Source organism: Plectropomus leopardus, chromosome 13 (genome assembly GCF_008729295.1).
Source record: "Plectropomus leopardus isolate mb chromosome 13, YSFRI_Pleo_2.0, whole genome shotgun sequence".
Lineage (NCBI taxonomy): Eukaryota > Metazoa > Chordata > Actinopteri > Perciformes > Serranidae > Plectropomus > Plectropomus leopardus.
In genome coordinates, this window is record NC_056475.1 from 20,447,904 (window position 1) to 20,470,555 (window position 22,652).

General features: G+C 41.5%; 1 protein-coding gene across 1 annotated transcript in view; it reads right to left on the reverse strand.

Moving 5' to 3' along the window:
* Positions 1-22,652, reverse strand: part of mtus2a (microtubule associated tumor suppressor candidate 2a) — a 47,154-nt gene that overhangs the window by 13,582 nt on the left and 10,920 nt on the right. Inside the window, exons 2-4 of the mRNA XM_042498575.1 lie at positions 18,410-20,687; positions 17,083-17,341; positions 11,866-12,126 (exon numbers count right to left, since the gene is read on the reverse strand). Of these exons, the coding sequence (XP_042354509.1) occupies positions 11,866-12,126; positions 17,083-17,341; positions 18,410-20,431 (2,542 nt within the window). The 5' untranslated portion in view covers positions 20,432-20,687. The remainder of the gene's footprint in view (positions 1-11,865; positions 12,127-17,082; positions 17,342-18,409; positions 20,688-22,652) is intronic.

Sequence of the window (22,652 nt, forward strand, 5' to 3'; positions counted from 1 at the left end):
TTGGTTTGGACTGTTTCTGTGTACAAAATATTCTACCTCCCCATGCAGAAACGCAAATCACACAAACACTGAGCTACTTATAACCACACTCCTTCATTTGCTCCCTCCAATATTTACTGCATTGTACAAATATTGCTGTAAATAACTAGCAGGTTTGACATTGACTCATTTGGTTGCTCACAAAGAGTATGTACCACCACTGCAGAGCTGAGCAGACCTGATTGCTTTTTAGATGTTTCCTTTATGTTCTTTTTTTTTTTCAGCTTTATTTTTATTTTTAGAAAACACATAAACGTATCCAGTGCTCACTTGGCAGAGCATGCTTTCCAAAAAAATCTAGTAAGCTAAATTTAAGGTTAATGTAGTCAGTCAAGCAGCGCTGGTGCAGGTATTGTTGTAAAATACAATAAATTCAACCAATCCTAAAAACACAGACCAGTTGTATTGCATGTAAAATATAAACATATACATATAAACCCATATCTTGGGGGTTGAGGGAGAGGGACCATTTTAGGCTTACAACCCCTCTGAACCCCTCCTCTACCGTGTGAGCCACAGGAGGGTTTTGGTTTCTTAAGTGACTGATGCTGCAAATTATATGTTTACGCTGAGTGACAAGCAAGATACATCAGAAAAACAGCGAGAATTGGTGCTTAAGTATGATCATGCAAGGTCAGACCACTGTGCACATTGTACCCAACCATGTTGCAATGGAAGCAAGACATTGACTGTGATCTGTGATTACATGCAAGAAAATGTTTTTGTTTGGGCAGTACCATTAAGCAGTGACAACAGACTATATACTGTATGTGTATAATTATGTGTCTCTAAAGACCCAAGGTATTTACATAGTAATGTTCTGAAAAATACTGCTATTAAAGTAGGGATGCACAATAATATCAGCATCCGGATCAGCATATATTGACTTTACACTGAAATATTGGAATTGGCCAACATGCTGATTTCTGCCGATATGACAAACTGATTTTTTTTTTTTTTAATTTACAAAGTGAACATGTAGAAAACATCAACACTAAGTTGAAGCATTTTTTCTTATTTTGCACAATGAATGAATATAACATATATATTAAAGAATTGCATTTCATGTCTCCATCTGCTGGTGGGCCATCATAAGAGTATACATAATGACGTTAATTCCACTACAGAAGAGACTTAATCACTAAAATAAGGTGGAAAAAAGTGGATATACAGATATCGGTATTGGTTATCTGCAAAATGAGTTTTATATACCTGTATATCGGATATCAGCCAAAAATCAAATATTGTGCATCCCTAGATGAAAGGGATACATAGATGAATTAGCTCACATTTGACTGTTTCACAGCTGTGTTCATGTGCTGCTCATGTTGCCACTACCCCATGCTCCAGTGATGCGTCTTACATCCCCTAAGCTTCATTAGCCAACCTGCAGCTCCACCAGGAGTTGATTAGTGAGGCTGCTTACAGTATTTGCTGCTCATGAACCAGTCAAGGGCATTGGCAGTGTGTCCAGGCCAGATATGATCGTGGAAAAAGCGCTGCACTACTGTCACTGAGCTCTGCAATTACTGCTGTGAGCATCCTCCACAAGAGATGAGAACTGCATGTAAATAACAGATAAAATGTTTTTTTTGTAATGAAAAAAATAAAAAAATAATTGACCTTAAATGCTTCAACTCCATGTCTGAGTTGACATGGATCAATTGGCTGGTTGATATGAACTGAGATGCGCTCATTAGTCATAGGTCATGTATGTACTAGACAAATTCCCAGAGCACAGAGCAGAGAGGAGTCAATGATAGCATTTGGTAGTCAGACAGACACAACTGAAGAATGCTATGAATGATAAAAGGGAGAGTACCATTCAGCGACTTAGAGAAAGAGAGAAAAAAAGGGATGTATTTCATTAACGGTAAAAGAGAGCTGATATGCATCACTCATTGGCAAAATGCCAACCGATGATGGATAACACGAAGAGGATAACACGAAGAGGATAGGAAGAGGGAAGGAAACTGGCTGTATGGGAGAAGCAAACAAAAGGATATAAAAAGAGCTACAAAGAGGAGCCAGTGGTAAGCTTAGCGCATTATGAAAATGGATGAAAAAATACCAAAGATATTAAAAAGGGACCAGGAGCAAGTGGAAACAGCTGAGAACAAAAGACGGCAGGTTATTCTAGCCCAGCGTGTGGCCATTTTATTGGAGTAGCTTGCACCTCACAGCAAAACACACAACTATTGCCAGTACAACAATGCTGACTCTGAATCCTAAACAATTGAGGAGGAAACACATAGATCAGAGGTTTTTATGTGCATCCTCAGAGTTCTTATGGAAAATAACAATGTAGCTGCACGTCATGGGTAACAGTTTGAATTTCATTGTGAAATTGTAAAATTCAGACTGCAGAGGTGTTTTATTTGATTTTATCAGGACCTTTCTGTGCTAGTGAGCTAAATCAGTGTGCTCAGTTCCTAAAGGAATTGATCATGGTGTAATCTGTCCATGTTGCATACAGCTGAAGCGGCACACACCTGGGTGAACACACACATACACTACCATTGAGAACCGGAGCCACTGCACAGCTTGCAGTGCTGACATGCCAAAGAAATAGCCCTTATTTTTCAAAAACCTATCGCTGTGGGAAATAAGTGAATACTGTAAACTGAACTTTAAAAAAACAGCAGCATCTGGTACAAACTGACTCACTGGAATAGCTGGTGGTGGAATTGATGTGAAAGGATGGGGATATTAAATTATTCTTTACTTATTTATTTTACTAATGTTTTATGACCATTTCTATGTTTAATACAGTGACAGATGAGGCACTCAGATCCTTTACTTAAGTAGCAATTAATGTAAGTAATTCATGTTTAAGACATTTGTAGAATCAAGGTCATTTTAATGAGTGATATAGAGAGCATAAGTCCTTCCCCTTCTGGAGTCCTCCATGGGATCGTACTTCAGAAAAAAAAAAGAGTACTGTAGTCAACAATGAGAGACAATTTTTTTTTTCTAGACTTGCAAAATTATCTTCAAACTGAAAATCTTCATATATGTAATTCATGGCACAATTAAAAACAGGATCAATTTTCCAAAATAAGGTCCCATGGTGCTCCACATTATGGAAATAACAAAAGGTATGTATGGCTGCAACTAGAATTAAAGACTGGTGTGTAAACAATAGATTCTTATCTAACCCACACAGAAAAATGTTCAGTTGTTTAAAGAAAGATATAGTGTTTATACACTGATTTGCTCATTTTGGTTGATTTATGAAGTCTAACCTTAAATGTGCCTGTTTAATTGGACTCCATGTTCTCACAGGCATATGTCAGCTTCCTTCAGCGCTGTTCAATACAGAAGACATAGTGTGTAATTAAGCTTGAAGATTGTCTTCATCAGAGCCTACAATTTGTCCTGCTTATTAATCGCTGCTTCCTTTCATTCGTTTGAAGCTGCTCTTCACTTTCTGTCAGTCTTTAGCCATCAGTCAAAGAGTACAGGGCATTTGATTCCCTATCAATCACTCTTCCTGTGATCTTTAATATTTTCGCTATATGCTCACAGAACATGCACACATCATGTGCCTAATGTTTCACACTGTCAAAAGATCTTTCTTAACACTCACAAACATGCAGCCTAACATTTTGCCAAATTGTATCTCCAAGCATATAGATTTGAGTGTTTTATTACATGTAAATCACTGTCAGTGTTTCTGAGCCATATGTGCATTTAACAAGTAAATTGGATTATTAATTTTTGAGTTCTGAGGATATTTAATTATTTAAGAAACAGTATCTTAATAAAAGAAATTAATAAAAGCTGTCAAAACAGTGCATAGTTTGTTTAGACTCATCAGCTACTGGCAACAAAAAGGTGTCCATATGCAAAATACACAATTGTGCATCTGCTGCAATGTGTGTGAAAGTCAAGGTTAAAGCTGCATCCTAAAACACAAAGTGATGGCGATGCAGAGACAAGACCTGGGCTACAGACTGTGAGATAGATCAGATAACACTGGAGCTGACAACAGCATCCACAGGCCTCCTGTCCTCTGCCAGGACCCAGATGTCAGGAGATTAAAGGTTCAGTCCAACCAAAGGGACATGTGGACATTTATCAAAACTGGCATTGTAAGTATAGGCCATTTGAATAAATCAGAGTTTTCCTCCTATGTTTTATTCTAGGATTCATATCATAATCTCAAAAGCCTGGATATAAAGATTTCCTCTGGCTGAGAAACCAATTGTGGTGCCCAAATTCTGCTGGGCACCACAGTAAAGTGTTCTAACAAGGGAAAGCATATGGCTGCCATGTTGAAAACAATCAAGCCAAAACAAAGCACCACCCACTGGCTGGGTCAGAAACGTTCCCGTTTTACAGCTAAACAAAAACACTAAAAAATGTTGCTGAAAACATAAGGTGAAATATAATAACAGTGTCGGGACTTGAGCTTAATCCTCATTTTGCAACATACTATTCTAAAATCATTTGCACAGCATTACTGATGAGGTACTCTCACAAACTATGAAAGAAAATATTCACAGCATTCAATCACAGTAGTGCATCAAACTGAACTAAAGTGGAAAACTTGAAAAGTACACCGATCAGAGCAGCATCTCTACCAGGCACCCGCTTGAGCTAATCATGACCACTCTCAACTATTGTTGAAATTTCAGCACTTGTGCTGCAGCATAGTCTTCAAGCTTAAAAACTCTACACGCCTTGTCTATTTTTTAAGGGAGCCACAACGTGTTACACAAAGCAAATAGAGTTTTCCTGCTCACAGGCACATGGTGTGGAAGAAAAATCAATTTTCTGACAATATAATGTTAGACAGAGAAGAGTGTTGCTCAGTATGAGAGAGGGTGAGGAAAAGGGAAGCTGTCGTGCAAATTATTTGAGATTTTTTTTTTCACCCTAACAAAATCTTTGTCAGACCTAGTGCTCGATATTTTTTCTATGAGAACCCTACCATTGATATCATTTACCTGTTAATCTTACCTTAACATGAGACTTTTTACATTCCCATGTTTATGTCAGTCTGGACCATCAGTTAAGCTCATAAACAGTGATTAGCATAGAGCTGGATAAAATACTGGGAGTGTATCGGTTAATGAACAGGCCCATTGAGCCTATCCTCACTGTCACAGCTCTCCTGCTTCAATAGGCCTCTGCCATGTTAGTTTTCCTCTCCTCAGCCACAGAATGGCAGCCATATCTAATTGGCCCATCTAATTTGCTGCTCTACTAGTGTGTGTTTGTGTGTGTGACGTTTGTGAATATCTGTGTGCGCACATGCACCACAGAAACCATCTGTTCACAGTGAGCTAGCATGAGTCACAGACCAGATCTGAGCCATGGCATCTGGGGTATGGCATCCTCTCTCCTCCTCGCACCAATCCCTCCATGAATCTCGCTTTCCGCTCCTTTTTCTTCCACATTCTCCCTTCCCCTCTCTCTCCCTCTGCTCATTTTTGTCTCACAGAATTTGCTTTTATCACTGAATCCCCCTTTGGCTCTTCTTCTCCTGTCAGCTGTCTGCTCAATTTTCCTTTCCGCTCATTTGATTTTCACCGATAGAGAAGATGGATAGAGGTGATAATGCTCTAATAATACAAAGTTTGTTTTGGCGATTGAGTTTCCATCATGGAGTCATCGTGGCTTAAAGGCACAAGCTTCATCAGCCTCCTCCTGCTGGATTCTCCTCTCAGCTATGTAATGGAGCCTGTCAATCACAGTGGAATTAAAAATGCATTCCCCCTAGATTTCTTACAAGCATGGATGCACATGCACATACACATACACCTCTGAAACACCACAGGGGATACAGGGGATGGCAGTGACTGGGCTAAAGGGGGGATTGGGTTAATGGCTAATCAGTGTCATTTAGAGTAACCTATAGCCCCTCCAGACATCAGACAAGCACACACACGATTGCTTGCATACTTGTATGCAAACAGGCAATCAGAATCAATCAAGGCCAGACCAGTTCAGCTAAATGTCACCTTGGTTACCTGAGTGTGAGGGTGTGTAAGTAATTTCCATTTTTGTTACCTGTATCTGTGATAGTATGAAAGCCCTGAAAGGCAAGGTATAAAAAATCTGGGCTATATTGGCCAAAACGTAAGTTTATCTCATATGTATGGGATCAATTAATAGCCTAGTTTAGCCTAAACATTAATTTCAACATACAAGATAATATCTTCTAGGTAGTAGATATCACCTATGTGATATAATCTTCAGGGTTAGATAACTATAAAGTAATCTAAGAAACCACAGCCCAGAACAGCAAGTTAAAAAAAATGCAAACATTTTTGGCCAAAACCTAATTTTATCTTCCACATGGCATTATCCTTTAGATAAAGTCGCTATTTCCTACCTAGGTGATATTATCTAATAAATGACATAAACTTTTAGGCTAAATTAGGCTGTTAATTGTGGGCCATGTTGGCTAAAGCCAAAGTTTATTCCATACATAAAAGATATGATCTTGTTATCTCCTACATACAAAATAAACTTTTAGGATAGATTAGGCTGTTAACTAGTCTCGCACATATGAGATAAACTTAGGTTTTAGTCAAAACTGCTGGGATTTTTTTACCTTGCCATTCAGGGCTTTCATTGCTTAGTTTCACTCCAATTAATGTACAGCGTTTCTTGAAGGCTACAGTTTTCACTTTACAATAATATATCAACAACAATATCATTATATATATTATTTTCTTACAAAACTCTAGTGGTAACTAGCCATGCAGATAGTTTTTAGATACAAGTACACATTGACATTTCTACCTCCATCTCAATACAGCGTAGTTGAATGGAATTTTGTTTGTGGTGATCACAGCATTGGAAATCAACAGAACAAGCTGTCAACACTTTTTATTGGAACTACTTTCTACCACAGAAATAGTCTCTACGGGAGCTTTTCACAATCTGTTTAGTGGATTAGCCAGAGTAACTGAGACATTGTGTCTGGGAAGACATTGTGCTGTTGGGTTTTTTTTCTTCTTTTTTTTAAGGCTGTGAGCATCACAAACACAATTCCATCGCTCCATGTTACTGGGTTGGAGGCAGAAATTGTATGAGTAATTTTTGGTGACTCAACCCTTAAACATTGTGGTTCTAAACTAAGGCCTATAGCACATTCTCCCAATCCAAGTAGTTTTCCTCTGCCTCTCCACAGAAACATATTTACACATGCACTCACCTGCATGTTACTCATTGATCAGAGCAGGTTGACTAGCTACGACAGTGGGGAGTTTAAACTCCAGAGATCCTTCCTTTAACCCACTTTACTGGAGCCCGGCAATCCTTTCCTCCCCATTGCTCTATTCCTTAATGATTTCTCCTATCATCCGGAGCCCTAATGGAGTCTGTTTTGCTTGCTGATCAATGGGGAAAATGAGAAACTGAGCCCAGTCTTTCTTCTCTCTGTTACAGAGGGAGGTACTGAGTTGCTGCGGCTCCCCCAGCATCCTTGATGGAAGTGTGTTTGAGAGCTCTGTCAATCTATCTCCTCTTTGATCTGAGTTGGAGCGCAGTAAGAGGGTGCAAAGATCCCCAAGTGGTAGAGGAAAATCAGGAAACACTCATTACACTTCTCGTGATTCCATACACTCACCTGCATGCACAAATAAATGCAGATTAAACAGGAAGAGCCTTTGGAAATTAGAAACTGAAGATTGTTTACCACTCACACTTAACTTTTCTGTCCCCATTGGTACTGCGAAGCATAACATCAGTCTACAAATTGGTTTGTGCAATCACTCAGAAACATGCCCCGACACTGCACACAGTGCCTTTGGCTACATGGGGATTTCAAAATGCAATTATTTCGGGATAAAATTGACAATATCTAAAATTCAAATCAGGGAACAGCTAAACTTTGAACAAAATGTCACCCCTGTTTGTTTCAGCTTTAATAAATTGCCCCCAAGACAAAAACAAAACAAAACAGGCATAAAAACAAACCCTCAGCATTTCATCATCACGCAGTATACAAACTTCGCTTTTAACGCTCCTGACCCGTTTCATACACAGTAATGGTTTTGCAGGGAACAATATAAATATATACTATGACAACTGAATCACCTTTCAAATAAAAAGGTTAGACCATATGAGAGAAAAGTGGACATTCCCAATCCAAATCAACATGTACCTTTGCCATTGCAAAGAAGTGTGACCATTGTAGCAGCTAGCTTGCTAACTTTTGTATAAACCGACTTGCAGCAGGTCACGAACTCACTTAGGTGAGGTTTTGCTGTAATGACCAAACAAGCAGTGGAGTAGTATGAAGCATGCAAGATTACTGGATTTAATGGCTTCATATATCTTTTGGTAAGTAAAAGCATCACAATCTTTGTTCATAATTAGCTGTGTTATACATGTCTCTAAGGTCAGATGTCAGTGAGTTTTGACTGTTGGCTCTGTAATGATACACAGATACTTAGGATGATCAATTGTAAGGCTACATGAATTATATGAATTATAAGACAACATGATAGTCATAAAAAGACAGATAAAAGGAAAAGCCAGCTAAGTGTGTACAGTAGGCCTAAACAGAGTTCTCTAGTGCAGTGTTTCCCAACCTTTCCTGAGTCATTCATTCAAAGTCCACACATTTTAATATATTCAGTGTCAGACTTGCGTTTGGCCATGTCGGTGAGCTAATTTGCTTTCTCTGTTAAGTAGCTGTCTATTATTTACTCACTCTATAGCAGGAAGATAAAAGGTCTATACCGGAATTTCACCGTACTTCATAATAAAGTGTTTTTTACCAATTTGGCATGTTTGCGAGTCACTTGGAGTCCATTCTGAATGGATCGGCTACCCACTTTCGGACCACGACCCACGATCTGGGAACCACTGCTTAAGTGATTGTGACACACCTTATGGTCCCACTGGCATGTGTTATAACCGTAACTACAATCACAAACATTTAAATGTCTGTTCTACACTTATTTTATTCCTAGGGGTTAGACAAAAAGACACCAGACAACCTGGTTAAAGCTCACACACTGAGAGAGACAGAGATCTACAGTCAGGCCCAGTTTAGTCTGGAAGGTTCAAATAGAGTGGAGAGTTCAAATGCCTCACAGCTAAAGGTCACAACCACCACACAGAGTCGAGGGTGGAAGTAAATGTTCCTGCTCTCTCCCCTCCTGCCTCTCTGACTGTCACACACACACACACACACACACACACACACACACACACACACACACACACACACACACACGGAAATGAACATCAAAGGCCCTTAATGTTTTGCCTCTCATGTCTATCATCCCTGATTCCATTTTGGTCTCACCAAGCTCGGAGCAGCAGCAGTTCAGCAGCAGGAAGAGGAACATTGTGCTGCAGGCGCTACTTTAAAAACTTCTAGTCTTTTCGTTCTGCTAGCAGGTGTTCCCGGATTGTGTGAGCTTGTGTGTGTGTGTGTGTGTGTGTATGTGTGTGTGTGTGTGTGTGTGTGTGTGTGTGTGTGTGTGTGTGTGTATTTACAGATGTAAAATTTATAAAGCAGCCAAAATGCCTGTGGAGGTTTGGACTATAGGTGATAGATTACTGAAGTAAATCTGCACATTAATATTGGCAGCTATTGGCAGTCACTGTTGTACTGTGTATATTTATCTCTCATGTCCAGTGGATGCATTTGTTGCATAAGCTGCATAACGAGTCACATTAAGTTTGATAAACGTTGCTGAGAGTGACTTTGTAATCTCTGGCCAGACTGGTACAGCACATTCTCATTTCATTGATTCATGATATTGATATTTGCAAGGAAATTCATTTATAAAAGTACTGCACAAATGAAGCTATTACCCAGAGGAAAGGGAGGGCTAAATTCAATACTGTTGATGAAGTTGCATTTGTCTGGGACAACAAACCAAAACAAAAATAGAAAAATCAAAATATATATATCTGCAAGCAGCAGTTGATGGCATACAAGATCCCAAACGCCATGGAAACTGTGTTTCCCAGCTCATTACTGTGCTGCTATACACCGATCTCTTGACATTTTGACTGTACAGATATATGGTAGATGCCGCAGGGAAGTATCACTTTGAGCAACTGTATGTTGTAATAGTGCAACAACTTTTACAATTTATTGAAACCTTGTTTGAAATAAGGGTTTAACATTTGGGAGAACATTTTTAAGAACTGTTTTCTAAAATTCAAGCTGGTGGAAAATCAAGTGTGGGGGAAATTCATGCCATTGTGTGTGACTGACTTGGTCCATGTATGAGAACGTAGGGAAAAAATTTAAAAAAGAGAGAGACAACTAAGAATAAGGAGACAAGAGAATAAGAGGAGTGTTGCATTTGCTTCTCTTGCATGCTAAGGCTGCGACTAATGATTACGTACTCGACCAACTGATAAATTGTTTTATCATAATAGAGTAAGTGTGCCCATCACAATTTCCCAAAGCTCCAGCCTCCAGTCTTCACGTGACTTGCTTTGTCTGATCAACAGCCCAAATCCCCCAAATATTCAGCTTATTAAAGAGGAAAAACAACAAATTAATGGATTTGCTTTCTTCTACAATGAATTTACCAAAACATGCAGAAACCACTTAAGAACAGAGTTATAAAATGTATGTCTATGCCTGAAACAGATATGACAAGCTTTTCAAAAGTGAAAATCTCCACATTTATGCCACTTAAAAATAAAATAAGTACATTCTGCTCTGGGGACCCAGAGGAGACTCTTCTTTTCCCTGTTCCACAGTAGCTGAAAAGGTGCCTCCCCCACATTACCACACACTTTGTATTCATTTCCAGCCAATGGGAGAGAGAAAGGAGAGATGAAAAAAGTATGAGCACAAAAGAGGGGGACGAGAAAAAGGAGCGATGACATAACAGGGGGCCTGACGTGCGTGAGAATAGAGGTGCTTACGTCAACTGTAACTGGGAGAGGAAGAGCAAGCACTCCCTATGTAGGTCACATTAAAAACACATGCAGCTACTGCAAAACTTCAGCCAACTAACAAACCAGCCTGACAAGCAGCACTGAAATCACAACTGTAAGTACAGCTCCAGCTCTCTACGAGAGGGAGAATGGGAGAATTAAAACGATTCATACTGTACTGTTGTCTCTGCTAATGCTGACTGGATCTGTAGCACAGACCTAGTTAGGGGCTCTTAAATTACTGATGAGTCTGGGGAGTGACATCATGTGCACTGTTATGGTTTTCACATACATTTAAGACCAAAAAGTGGTAACAAGCGGAGTTTTCAAATGGGGCACGTGTCATGACTCAATGCATATGGATTAAATAATTATAACAGTTGAATTAAATTGTGGATTTACCCATTATATTTAATAAAGTCCCAAATATCAGCCACCCTGCCTTCTGGTCTGTAATATTACACCAACTTCACACTGTGTCATCACCCTATATTCATGAATCTCAAGACCCTGAAGCAAATCAATTAGTAACAATGTCAAAATGATTTTAATATACTAACATTAGCACTCCTATTTGGGTCAATCATGTGTGACACATGCACAAACAAATCAATGATTCAACACACAGTGGGCTAGGCTATAGAAAATGTTGCAGCTCTACAGTTGTTATTGACCTGGAGCTGGTGAGTGAAGAATAAATTGTGAGTGGGGTGGAGAACAGGAAGGGAAAGCAAACTGTAACATAATGAACGTGGGAGGGGGCTGTTTATGCAAACTATATTCATGAGGGGAATACATAAAAGAGGGCAATGAAGACAATATGGTGATGATAACTCATGATGTAGTGATAAAGGTAGTGATTGTGAAAGAGCCACTGAGATTAAATAGATACCAGTATATTCTCACAAATGGCAGCACTGGTGTTAAATGAATTGTAACTAGTGGACTTACGGTGAGCTGTCCTGCAGGGGTCACTCTGTGTACTGTCAGCAGAGTGGGCAGAGGAGACCGAGGACACACTGGAGCTCCTGACGAAGCCAAATGCTGCAAGGCGGCCCGCAGGGAGACGGCTGGAGCTGAAGCCTGGGGGGCGCAGGCCTGACTGACTCGTTTTGGGAAGCAGAGACCTGGAGGCCACTGCCTGGGGCTGGGCTGATGCTGATGCTGGAGCAGCAGGAGGAGGAGGAGCATGATGGGTGAACACCTGGTCATCTGTTACAAAAGCACAATGAAGAATCATGTAGATTTTTTTACATCAATTATTCAAAAAGAGAAAGTTGTTCATAATGTAGCATAAATACTGTTAAGTCTATATTGGGTGTCCTTAGCTGAACTGATAACACAACAGCAACCAGACAGTCTAAGGGCCCCTTTTACACTGCCTGTTCAAGTTGGGAATATCGCACTGTTCTGCTGCCTGTTCTATAATCACAGAATGGGGGGAGGGAGTTGTCTTGCTTTTAACCTGGCATGGGAAGTAATAAGAGCGCCAAAACATATACGTATACATATATATATGTATACGTATATATGATGCATTATGAGTGCGACCCACTGTCGGAGATTAAAATAACAGCTAGTAGCAGTTTGCAACTAAAAGAAAGAGAACAGCGATGATGAAGGTCTGCATATTGGGAAAACAATGAGGTTCAGGAGCTCCTTCACCTCTGTGAAGGGGACAAGAACAGCCATCATTTAACAGGGCTCTGTTGTCCTTAACCTCATGTCTGTCACCTCTTGTTTTTGGTTCTAAGTTGCCGCGATGCTGTCGAAACTCACACACAGAAGCAGCAGGATGCCTCCATTGTTTGGTTCTATGTAAAAATGCAACGACGTCACAAAGAAGGGACTTGGTAGTGACCCTAACACCTGATCTCTGTGTAAAAAGGAGTAGTGGTCCTGCCAAGTGGTGGCCGGGGGGGCCACAGCCACTCAGGAACAATTGCTGACAATTCCTAACTCTCATATTGACACAGTTTCAACTACCCAGCAACACAGTTACTTAAAATCAATTGCTTTTGATTTTGGTGTGTCACCCTAACATTTTCAGGGGCTCCATCTGGCCACCAAAAATTTCTGAGGATGCCCCAGCATACAGTATGCAGAAAACAAGAGACAATGCATCTACTCCTTTCCCGCATTTTAATTTATCTGGTAATAATTGGCTGCATTTATGCTCACTTTGTTTAAGATGCAGTATGTGGTGCTGAACGGACAGCGCCACAAGAAGTAAAATTGTGTATGTGTGTGTGTGTGTGTGTTTGAGTAAATACTGTAAACTTATTAACACTCTCATACCAACAAAGCACATTAGATTCAGAATAGCTGTGATGTTTATTTCCCCTGTGAATCATTCATCATCCTGTGTTGACTAAGCTCTCGGTGGGCACCAGGAAGTTTTCTGTGTTATGACTCCGACTGCTACAGCAAGCAAATGTAATAACAATATACACAACAACCTGCTAACAGCTGCTTTTGGCTGCGGCCGTGCTCGCAGACTGGGCTGGTGGCCAACAGTTTCTCTAATGCCAACACTGTAATGCTGCTCGATATGACACCCACAATTTAGGGCATAGATTATGAATCTTTCCAATACATAACAGTGTCTGCCTGTGTTTATATTTCATTACATGATCAGTAACTCCTCGTTAGTATAGGTATTGCAGTCAATCTAGTGGTATGAAAGCTGTGGCCAGAAGGGGAAATGAAAGGTGGATTAAAAGATAGAAGAAATGGAGAGGAAGAGAAAGACAAGCGTGAATCAAAGAGAAAAAGAGAGGATAAAAAAGTAATCATAGCTCCATAGTGGCAGCTATTGTTGGTGAGCAATGGGGAGAAATCCTCCCTCCTGGTAATCTATGGTTTCCAACAGCAAGACACATGAAATGTGCAGGCATGAACAACCAAGGCTGCACACATTTACACACAGTGGGCAGTGGGCAAAATCCGCAGGCCTTGGATAAAAGCCCCATCCTGGTCAGAAGAGGAACATTATCCCCTGCTGGCTGCTGAGATAAGGTAGGCAGCCCTCCTTTCCTCAACTATTTGGCAGAGCTCTGTGCTCCAGTACACGCTGCGGGGCAACCACAGCAGCATCACTACAAGACAGAAAGAACTCTGGAAGGGAGAATACAAGCTCTGCTGGTAGAGAAAGACAAAGTGGGACAGTAAGCGGCAGAAGAGTCTCCAGTGTAACTCCACTCCAGCATCATCAGTGCCGCTGTTCGCACTCATCACCTCCTTCCTCCTTCCTCAATATCTGCCTGTGTGCCTTGTGCTCTGTTTATTAGATTGGAGCTCGTTCCCCTTGAGTGAGAAGGTCAGGATCATTAAAGATAAATGTCCTCATTTTCCTACTGCCCCTCCAACACTTTGTTCATCCCCTCTGAGAGACGAGGGAGTGAAGTGAGGCTGACAAACATCTTCAGCCTTGATATCATGGACCTAAGCCTCTGCTAAATGAAGGTACACATTATTCCTAACAATCTGAAAGGGAATAGGAAGGAGGTGGAATTATTAATATGACTTTGACTGTCCTTCTCTCTTTTTGTTTTTCACTATATTCTATTTTTTAGCACTGAGAAAAAACCCAGTATAAAATTTGAGCATATTGGAATTCAAGTTAACTAAGGGAACACTATACCTCTTCACCACCTCTTGGCTTTGTTTTCAGGCCTTAGAAAATCTGTACCCTGATGAGAGACCTTGTTCCATCACATATCATTTTCATTGGTTATTCTACAAATGCAGATGTGCACACATGTCCATTTAGTGAGAGGCTGATTCAGTAGCTGAGAACCAGTTATTGCTATTCCACCAGTGGCAACAACTGCCTATACTGCAAAACAACCACCCCAAAAAAGGCGACGGGCAGCAGCTCCAGAGAAAACTCCCCAGTCAGCAGTTGCAGGGACCTGAATTTAGCCATTTAAAAACCTAGTTACGAGGGACCGGATAGCCTTGACTCCCCACCAGATCAGCAAACTTTCTGTTGCTGCTGTTGCACAAGTTAGACACAACTCAGGGGGATGTGCACTTGCCGAATTTGAACGGCTACAGCTGCAGCTGAGGGTATGTCTCCTGAGCTATGGACTGCTTTCCTCAAAAGAAAACAGACCAGAGCAATGAGGAGAGAGGTGAAGGGACCGTGGGATGACATTTGCTTGCTATTTTTTGTCTCATTTGTGGTCTGATAAATACAGAGAGACAGCAGGCGAGGAGAGACTGAGCTAATGTGCTGCATGCAACTGATTAAATAAATTAATATATGGGGAACACTGGGTTACTATATGAAGCGTGTGCATGTGTCTGTGGTCGCCTGGTGTGAGGGACTTCGGATAAAGTCAGGAGAGGTGTAGGAGGAGGATTTTTTTTTCCAAATACTGCCTTTTTTCTGTCATTTCAAGATTCCTGCCAACCACAACTTAGAGTGTTTGTCTTGCATTTGTCACCTTCTTATTCGACAAAGTGCACCTGCAAAATATGCTATACCTGACAAAGCAGCTCTCACGTAGTCCAAAAATACAGCTAAAATTTAGGAAAGTGTGGATTTGAAATCATGAATCATAAACTTTGATTGTTTCCCTGTGCTTGCAGCTTTCTCCTTTTAGCTATTCCAAAGATTTAAATAAAACCATTTCACTTTCCGCTCAGGTCTGAAAAACTACCTTCCACTTCTCAACGACCCCTGAGATATGAAAGCATCTTCATCCGATGGTTCCCACTGTCAGAAAGAGCCTCCTAACGTGAGACAAATAATTGTAATCGGTCACACAAAAGTCAATGGGACAGGCTGCCGGGATAAGCACTATAATGACCAACCAATTTTAATTTCAGCCCAAGGTGACTTGTGACAACCTGTATGGATTTTCACTGCAAAGCCTTAAATTGCATGTTATTAAATGTAATAATTGAGTGCAATGCAATCTCTGCAGAGCTTCTCGAGCAAAGCACAAAGGCCTCACTGCTGTGGAGACAGCAGGATCACGAGAGCCTTGATATGCAGAAGTTACAGTAGTTTTATCACAAACGTCCTGTCCTGTATGTGGATCATCCTCATTATCATAACAATAGCACATTTAAAACATACACGGTAATTATGTGTGTAGTGAGAGTGCTTTGACTGCTCCATAGAGTATAATTACTATAATATGTGTATGCAAGATGGAAAGATTTCCCTTCACAAAAGCCTGGGAAGTTGTTATTCACAGTGGTGAAAAGAACAAAGGAAAAACAAATTGCTCATTGGGTAATGGCTCAGATTTCTCCAAAAATGAGTGAAAAAACAATAATAATAATATTGAAAACAACAGAAATCCCATAATAACATCACCTATAAACACAAGGGCAGATACATGCTACATATACAGCATATGTTCTAACTGGTGTTTATGCAGTGTGTGTAGTGCAGGGATGAGAGATGATTCCAGCAGAAACATACTGACGTTACTTAAACGTTAATTGCTTTGCACTTCAAAGCCTGCAGTTCCCAGAGGGCCAAGCGGCACTGAGACACCACACATACTGTATGTATTAATAGGGATTATGATAAGGAAGCCTGGCACATCATAACGAAGTGCTGATCAATCCTGTATGTGCAGTTTTGGGTTATCTGCGAGGGTTCATATGCCTCTGTGTATTTTTACCGTGTGTCCGGGTTATCGCACTCAGGAAGAGGGCAGATCAAATATGCATGCAGGTGATAAATGGCCTAGCCTTCCAGCAGTGTGCAGAATGATGAGCAAATTTCATACTTGGATATTCCAGCGACAGCCGAGCTGTAATGTAATTTGATTTCAGCAGTCAGAGGTGGTATCTGAATCATCTGAATTAGAAATTCGCTGTGTGTGAGGGGAGAAAGTGCAAGCAAGCTTTTATTTATTTATTTTGTTTTGTAGATGGCAGCCTTCTGGAGCAGAAAAAAAGTCCCTTTAGAGTATCTCTTTCTTAAAGCCCTCCAATCAGATCAGCCAAAGGGAATCTCAGAGAATGCATTTTAATGAGGTGCCTTCATCTCAAGCCAGGTAGCTCTCTAGTGAGTCGGGTTTTAGGTTGCTGAAATAAAATCTGACACATGCTGTTGCTCAAAAGAGGCCATCCCCGTCTGGTATTCTTTCTGTGAGGGAAACATAAACCTGCTCTGAAGCATAATGTGAGGAAATCTCTCACCTGTGTTATCTTGGCTTTTCTGACTGGTTGCTGGGCTGACAGGTTGGACTGGCTGGCTGAACACCAGTGTTGACCTCTGACCTTGACTGGGTCCTCTGCCCTTGGCTGAGCCCGTAGCCGTCCTGGTTACAGCTCCCAGGCCCAGACGCAGACCTCTGCCTGAGCGCAGGAGGCTGCCACTTCCTCCAGCCTGAGCAGCCGTCCTGGACTGCAGGGCCTCCTCAGCTGTACTTCCTTTAAAACTGGCAGATCGTCCCACCTACAGATCAAAAATAATCAATTTAACTTAAAAACGCTATCAGTGAAAATCTGTGAAAAATATATGTACTCTAGGACACTCTCACAGAGATGGTCTTTTCATAAAACTGGGCTTTTTATGCAGTGGAAAGACATAAATACTTTTTAAACTGGCTCTATGTGATGAGAAAAACATAAAAAAAGGGCTATGGCATGTTTTCAACTATATTTTACATACAGTATATAATGGCATCCATATAGACTTATGTCTCTTTCTGTATGAGCAAAATAAATTATTAGAATGTGATGTGGCTGATCGTGTGCAGTAGATAATAAGTGATAATAAGAATTCCTCCACCTTGAAGTGTGTTCCTCGGAGCATAAGTAATAAACAGTCTCATGACATGCAGGCAAACTGAGATTCATACACATCAACATCACCAGCATAATTCAATATGTAAGTGATGTCTCTTAACAGCCTGTGTGCTGGACAAATTGCTAACGTGCATGCTGTGACATATACAGTGTTGAGCATCCTCTTGTCCCTGTGGGCTTCGTACTTCAAAATGCATAAACTATTTATTTCCGCATGTTGGTGTTTGACGCTGTATGAATATGAATGCCAAATGAAGCTATTTAATCAGAATCAATAAGGGATGATTTTTAAGCAATAATGAGCAGCCCTGGAGAGAGTGGGAATAAAATGCAGGAAGATCTCTGATCAATTATACATGGTGATATACTGGGGGAAAGAAAATTATGGACATCAGCTAGCGAAACTGATACGCAGAATCAACACATTTAACAGTAAAGGTTTGTCTTTCTACTTATATATAATAAAATGTATGTCATGTAAGTAATTATCTCCTGCTAATTGACGTGGGAAGCATCATAATTAAATCCTTTCTTCATTGCATGTGTGAATGTGTTGTGACAGTGGAATAAGTTAAATATCAGCATGATAGAAAGATTCTTTGTTGAATGAAAATGAGCTCAATACTATACTACAATAGAAGTCAGAATGACAGCTTTATTATTCTAAGACAGATTTATATTAAAAACCCTAAAATAGTAAAAACTGTATACTTACCTCTGATGGTGCCTTGTAGAAGTTATCTGCTTTGCTGCCCAGTTTCGGGGGTGCGGTGTGGCTGTGTGTGTGTGCAGGAGGGACGGTGTGTGTGTGTCCAGGGGGCCTGATACTCCTGTTCAGCATTCCTGATGGGAAGATGTTTGCCTGCATCTCTTGGCGGTACTTTTCATAAAGCAGATTTGAGGCACTGAGCACCGGGGCTCCTCTGGGTTCTGCATCGGGCTTGGAGGGGTCTTTAGAGTTATCTTTGAAGGAGGTGGGTGTTTGGCTGTGTGAGTACGCTGACAGCCTTGTTGGTAGAGAGGATACCTGATAAGGTCCGTCAGCAGCCTGGGGCTTAAACTGAGGATTCTTTCGGACGTAGGTGATGATTTTGGGTCGAACTCCTTTAGGTTTAAGTTTAGGTGATGGGGAGCTCTCTTTGGGGTTGTGGTTGGAACTCTGCTGGTTGTTAAGAGGCGCTTTGGGGATTCCACTTGTGCTTATGTTGGTTTTGACTGGTGCTCTCATGCAGCTGTTGCCATAGCCCTGAGCTGATGTCGTTACAGCAGGGTTGCATCCTGACGGGACATGTCGAACCACTCCGGAGACATTCCTGGAAACGAGGTACATGGAGGGTTGCCTGCGTGGTGAACCCTGGGGAGTCCTGAGAGGGGAGTGGGGAGGGGTAGATGACCTGGAATCAACCCCTGTCCTGTTTGGACTGGTGCAATTCCTCCTGTATGTGAGCTGAGTCTGAGGTCTCTTATCTAAAGTGGAAGGATTGGAAGGACTTGAGTTGCGCCATGCAGTTGTGGACGACTGTTTTTCTACAGGTGGAGCCTCTCTCTGGGCTGCCTGCCTGGGCTGTGAGACTCCAGGTGTGTTGTATAGGTTGGATAAATCTGATGGTTCGCGTAAAGCCGATTTTGTAAACTTTCTTGCTGACACATTGCCGTGTGAATCTGGAAAAGGATTGGGGGAAGAGGGTTGCCCCATCTCAGCTTGATGAGACTCTGAATTCTTCGCTCTTCCAACCTCTGTCTGACAGAGGGGTCTGACCAGCTGCTGCCGTCGTGGTGGCAGCACCCTCTCCTCAAATCCTGCCTTCCTCCTCTGGCCCAGTACCACATCAGAGGACAATCCGTTTCTATGATGACTTCCCTCCTCCTGTCTCTGATCCTGACTGTAGTGTAGAGGACGGCCAAGATTCTCCTGAGGATGCGATGGCGGGGAGTTCTGGTTGGCATCCACAGGGGCTGCCCTTCGTCTGGTCTGGGCTGAGGTAGTGTTGTTTGTATTGGGATACGGGTTGGTCTTTGAGTTGGACAGGGAGACAAAAGACTGTGCTTCTCCGCTACTATCCAGAGCACTTGACAGGCTCCCGCTGAGGGCAACAGCGGACAGACTGGAAACAAACACATTCGTCTCAGACTTGGATTCCTTCAGACCTCCCTTCCGTCTCTCCCTGCCTGACCTGATGTCCCTTTTCTCTATTGAGCCTGTCACACATGTGTCCAGCTCTTCAGTGCTGTGACAGGCAATCCTTTTCTGCACCTCTCTACCCCTCTGCACTCTGCTCTCCACTTTGTTGTTGTCATTGTCATTTCTCCTCACGCCGGTCGAAGCAGAGCTGGCAGTTGAGCTCGAGGATATAGACATGGGACCCTCATCCTTTCCATCTCTGATACTACCTCCATCATCATCCTCCTCCTCCTGATCCCGGTTACCCAGGAATGTATGTATCTCCTGACAGTCCAAAACCTCAAATTCTCTGAGCTCAGGCTCCAAACATTGCTGCTCAGAGCCCCAGATGACTAACTTGTCAGGAGACTCAGTCTGTGAGACCAAAGGAGGGATGGAGCTTGTGCTGTAACCTGTGTCCTCTATCAAGCCTCTTCCTTCTTGATTGCCAATCGCAGATAATCGATTAGCATTATCATCCCCAGACTGGGGGAACTGGATCTGGGTTTTGCTTCCAATCTTCTCTCCTCTGTCAACATTGACTCTCAGTCCCTGGAAACCAGTTGGGATGCTCATGTCGGACCGATTCTTTTGGCGCACTCAAAGACACCTGCAGGGTGCTGAGGCCATCTATAGAGTTATGAGTATTTCTTCCCTCCCTTTCTCTCCTCTTCAGGGTCTGCGTGATGATGGCCCTTCAGCTGATTATTCCAAGGACAAAATGTCATCTCATGGAACCTTTTTCACCTCAACCTGCCACTTATCTTGCATTTCCTGTGAGCTAACAACGTTGTCTTTGATGGCTCTTCTGGGAGATGGAGGTCCGTTCAATCTGAAATAAAAGAAAAGATAATTGTGAGAAAGGGCAACAAGCATACGAGCATGCCTGAAATGCAGCCACTTTTGTCGAACCTATTCAATGATTTTGTTCCCACAAAGCCTCTTAAGATCTTTTATACTTAGTCTGGTCTAGGTAGTAACAATGTCTGAAATCAACTGTGCAGTCCACTGTGTCATTTACTAGTTGCCCATAGCACAAAAAGACATCTGAGGCACAACAGGAAATGAGAGTCTTGGAACTACCTTCCATTTAAAAGAAATTAGCATCCTATGAGCAGTTCCAGATCTAGCACAATCTGGGCCTTAGGCAATAATAATAATAATAATAATAATAATAGTTTTGATTGGGGTTAGGGGTCAGGGTTAGCATTAGGGATTTAGATAACAATAACAACAAACATTAACCCTTATCTAAACACAAAGACAATATGACATAAAAATTTGCAAATTCTGTCCTCTTAGTGTTGTATTGCACCCTAGATGGCTTTTGTCTGCTTTTTGATGGCCACCCAGGCAGCTGCTTATGTCGCCTATAGGACTATCTGCCACTGCTAACAAGTCTATATATAGTAATCTTATACAGTAATAGCTGTAACAAGCAAGAGTGGTATAACACTAACAATGATAATGCAATCATCAAATTATGATGGGTGTTCACTGTAGGGCAGGAGGAGAAGAGATGAGTGAAGAGAGAAGTGGAGGATAGCTGAGTGTACAGACTGTTTGTATGTAAGTGAAGGCATCACTCTGGGGATGTCTGATGAAGTCAGGCGAGGAGGAAGAGAGGAAAGGGTGCGAAGTGCTTTGTAATGAGCTTTTCTTCCTCAGGAGACTTTGAAAAATAGGAGACAGAATGAGGAAAAGGGTGAAAACATCTGCAGTAACAGTATATTCAAATGGTTTTATCGAAAGTGTGACACAAGCAACCGGCATCTCATATGTCAAGTGCAAGTATGTTTCCAACATGGAAAACATGAAAATGATGTGTGGGAGTAGGTCTGATCACTACAGCGGGGGTAACACTCTTCTCTCAACATGCCCTCTGTAACACACCATATGGCTGATTTAACCACAATTCCATCGCACACAGCAACAGCAACAGTGTGTCCGGCTTCATTTTAAAGGCAATGTTCTGCGCGATGTACAGAGATTTAAATGGTTGTTTTGCTTTGAGTAGATACCACTTCAAAATAACTGACTGTATGTGTTGCCACTGAAACATGTAGAGTCAATAGATGAGCAGATGGCAGGGAGGGCAAAGAGCTTTTGTCATATCATGTCAGTGCATGGTTTAATCACGGCTGTAGGCTATAAAAAAACAACACACAAACCAATAAACAACCACACATCAACACACCCAAGAAAACCTCAGTGACTCTGACAACATGAAATGACTCTGTTATGGTTTTTGCTCTCAGAGGAAAGACTTCCGGGTGTCTCTTTATATTTCAATCTCTTCATAATTATCCAAGCTCTATGAGGAATTCTCCTGCCTTGAACCGAACCCATTAAAATTGCAGAATATTAATAGACTCCATTTGCCCAGCAAGGAAAATATCTTTTGTTTACTTGTTGGTAACACATTTCCTCACAGAACTCATATAGATTGAAGTTTAAGTGCAGTCATATTCTAGCTAAGCCGTCAGCCAAATGACTGTTGTATATTTAGACCAAGATGGTCATTATGTAGTCATATATGTGTTTTCAAACCATCACGCTGAATACTTGAGTAGTTTCCAAACTTCAAATAAAACTCCCACCTTCTAATTATATGTGCAGCGGGGGAGTCTGCTCTCATTAGCAGGTGCCTTCTCCTTGTGTCCTGTGGCAGCAATCTCAGTGAACTGAGCGAACTGCTAAGAAGGCAGCTCTCACTGCCTGTGGCACATCTGATGCATCGAGTGCAGAGCTAAAGTTTGTCCAAATGCACCAGGAGAGGGAAACATTCAAGGATATG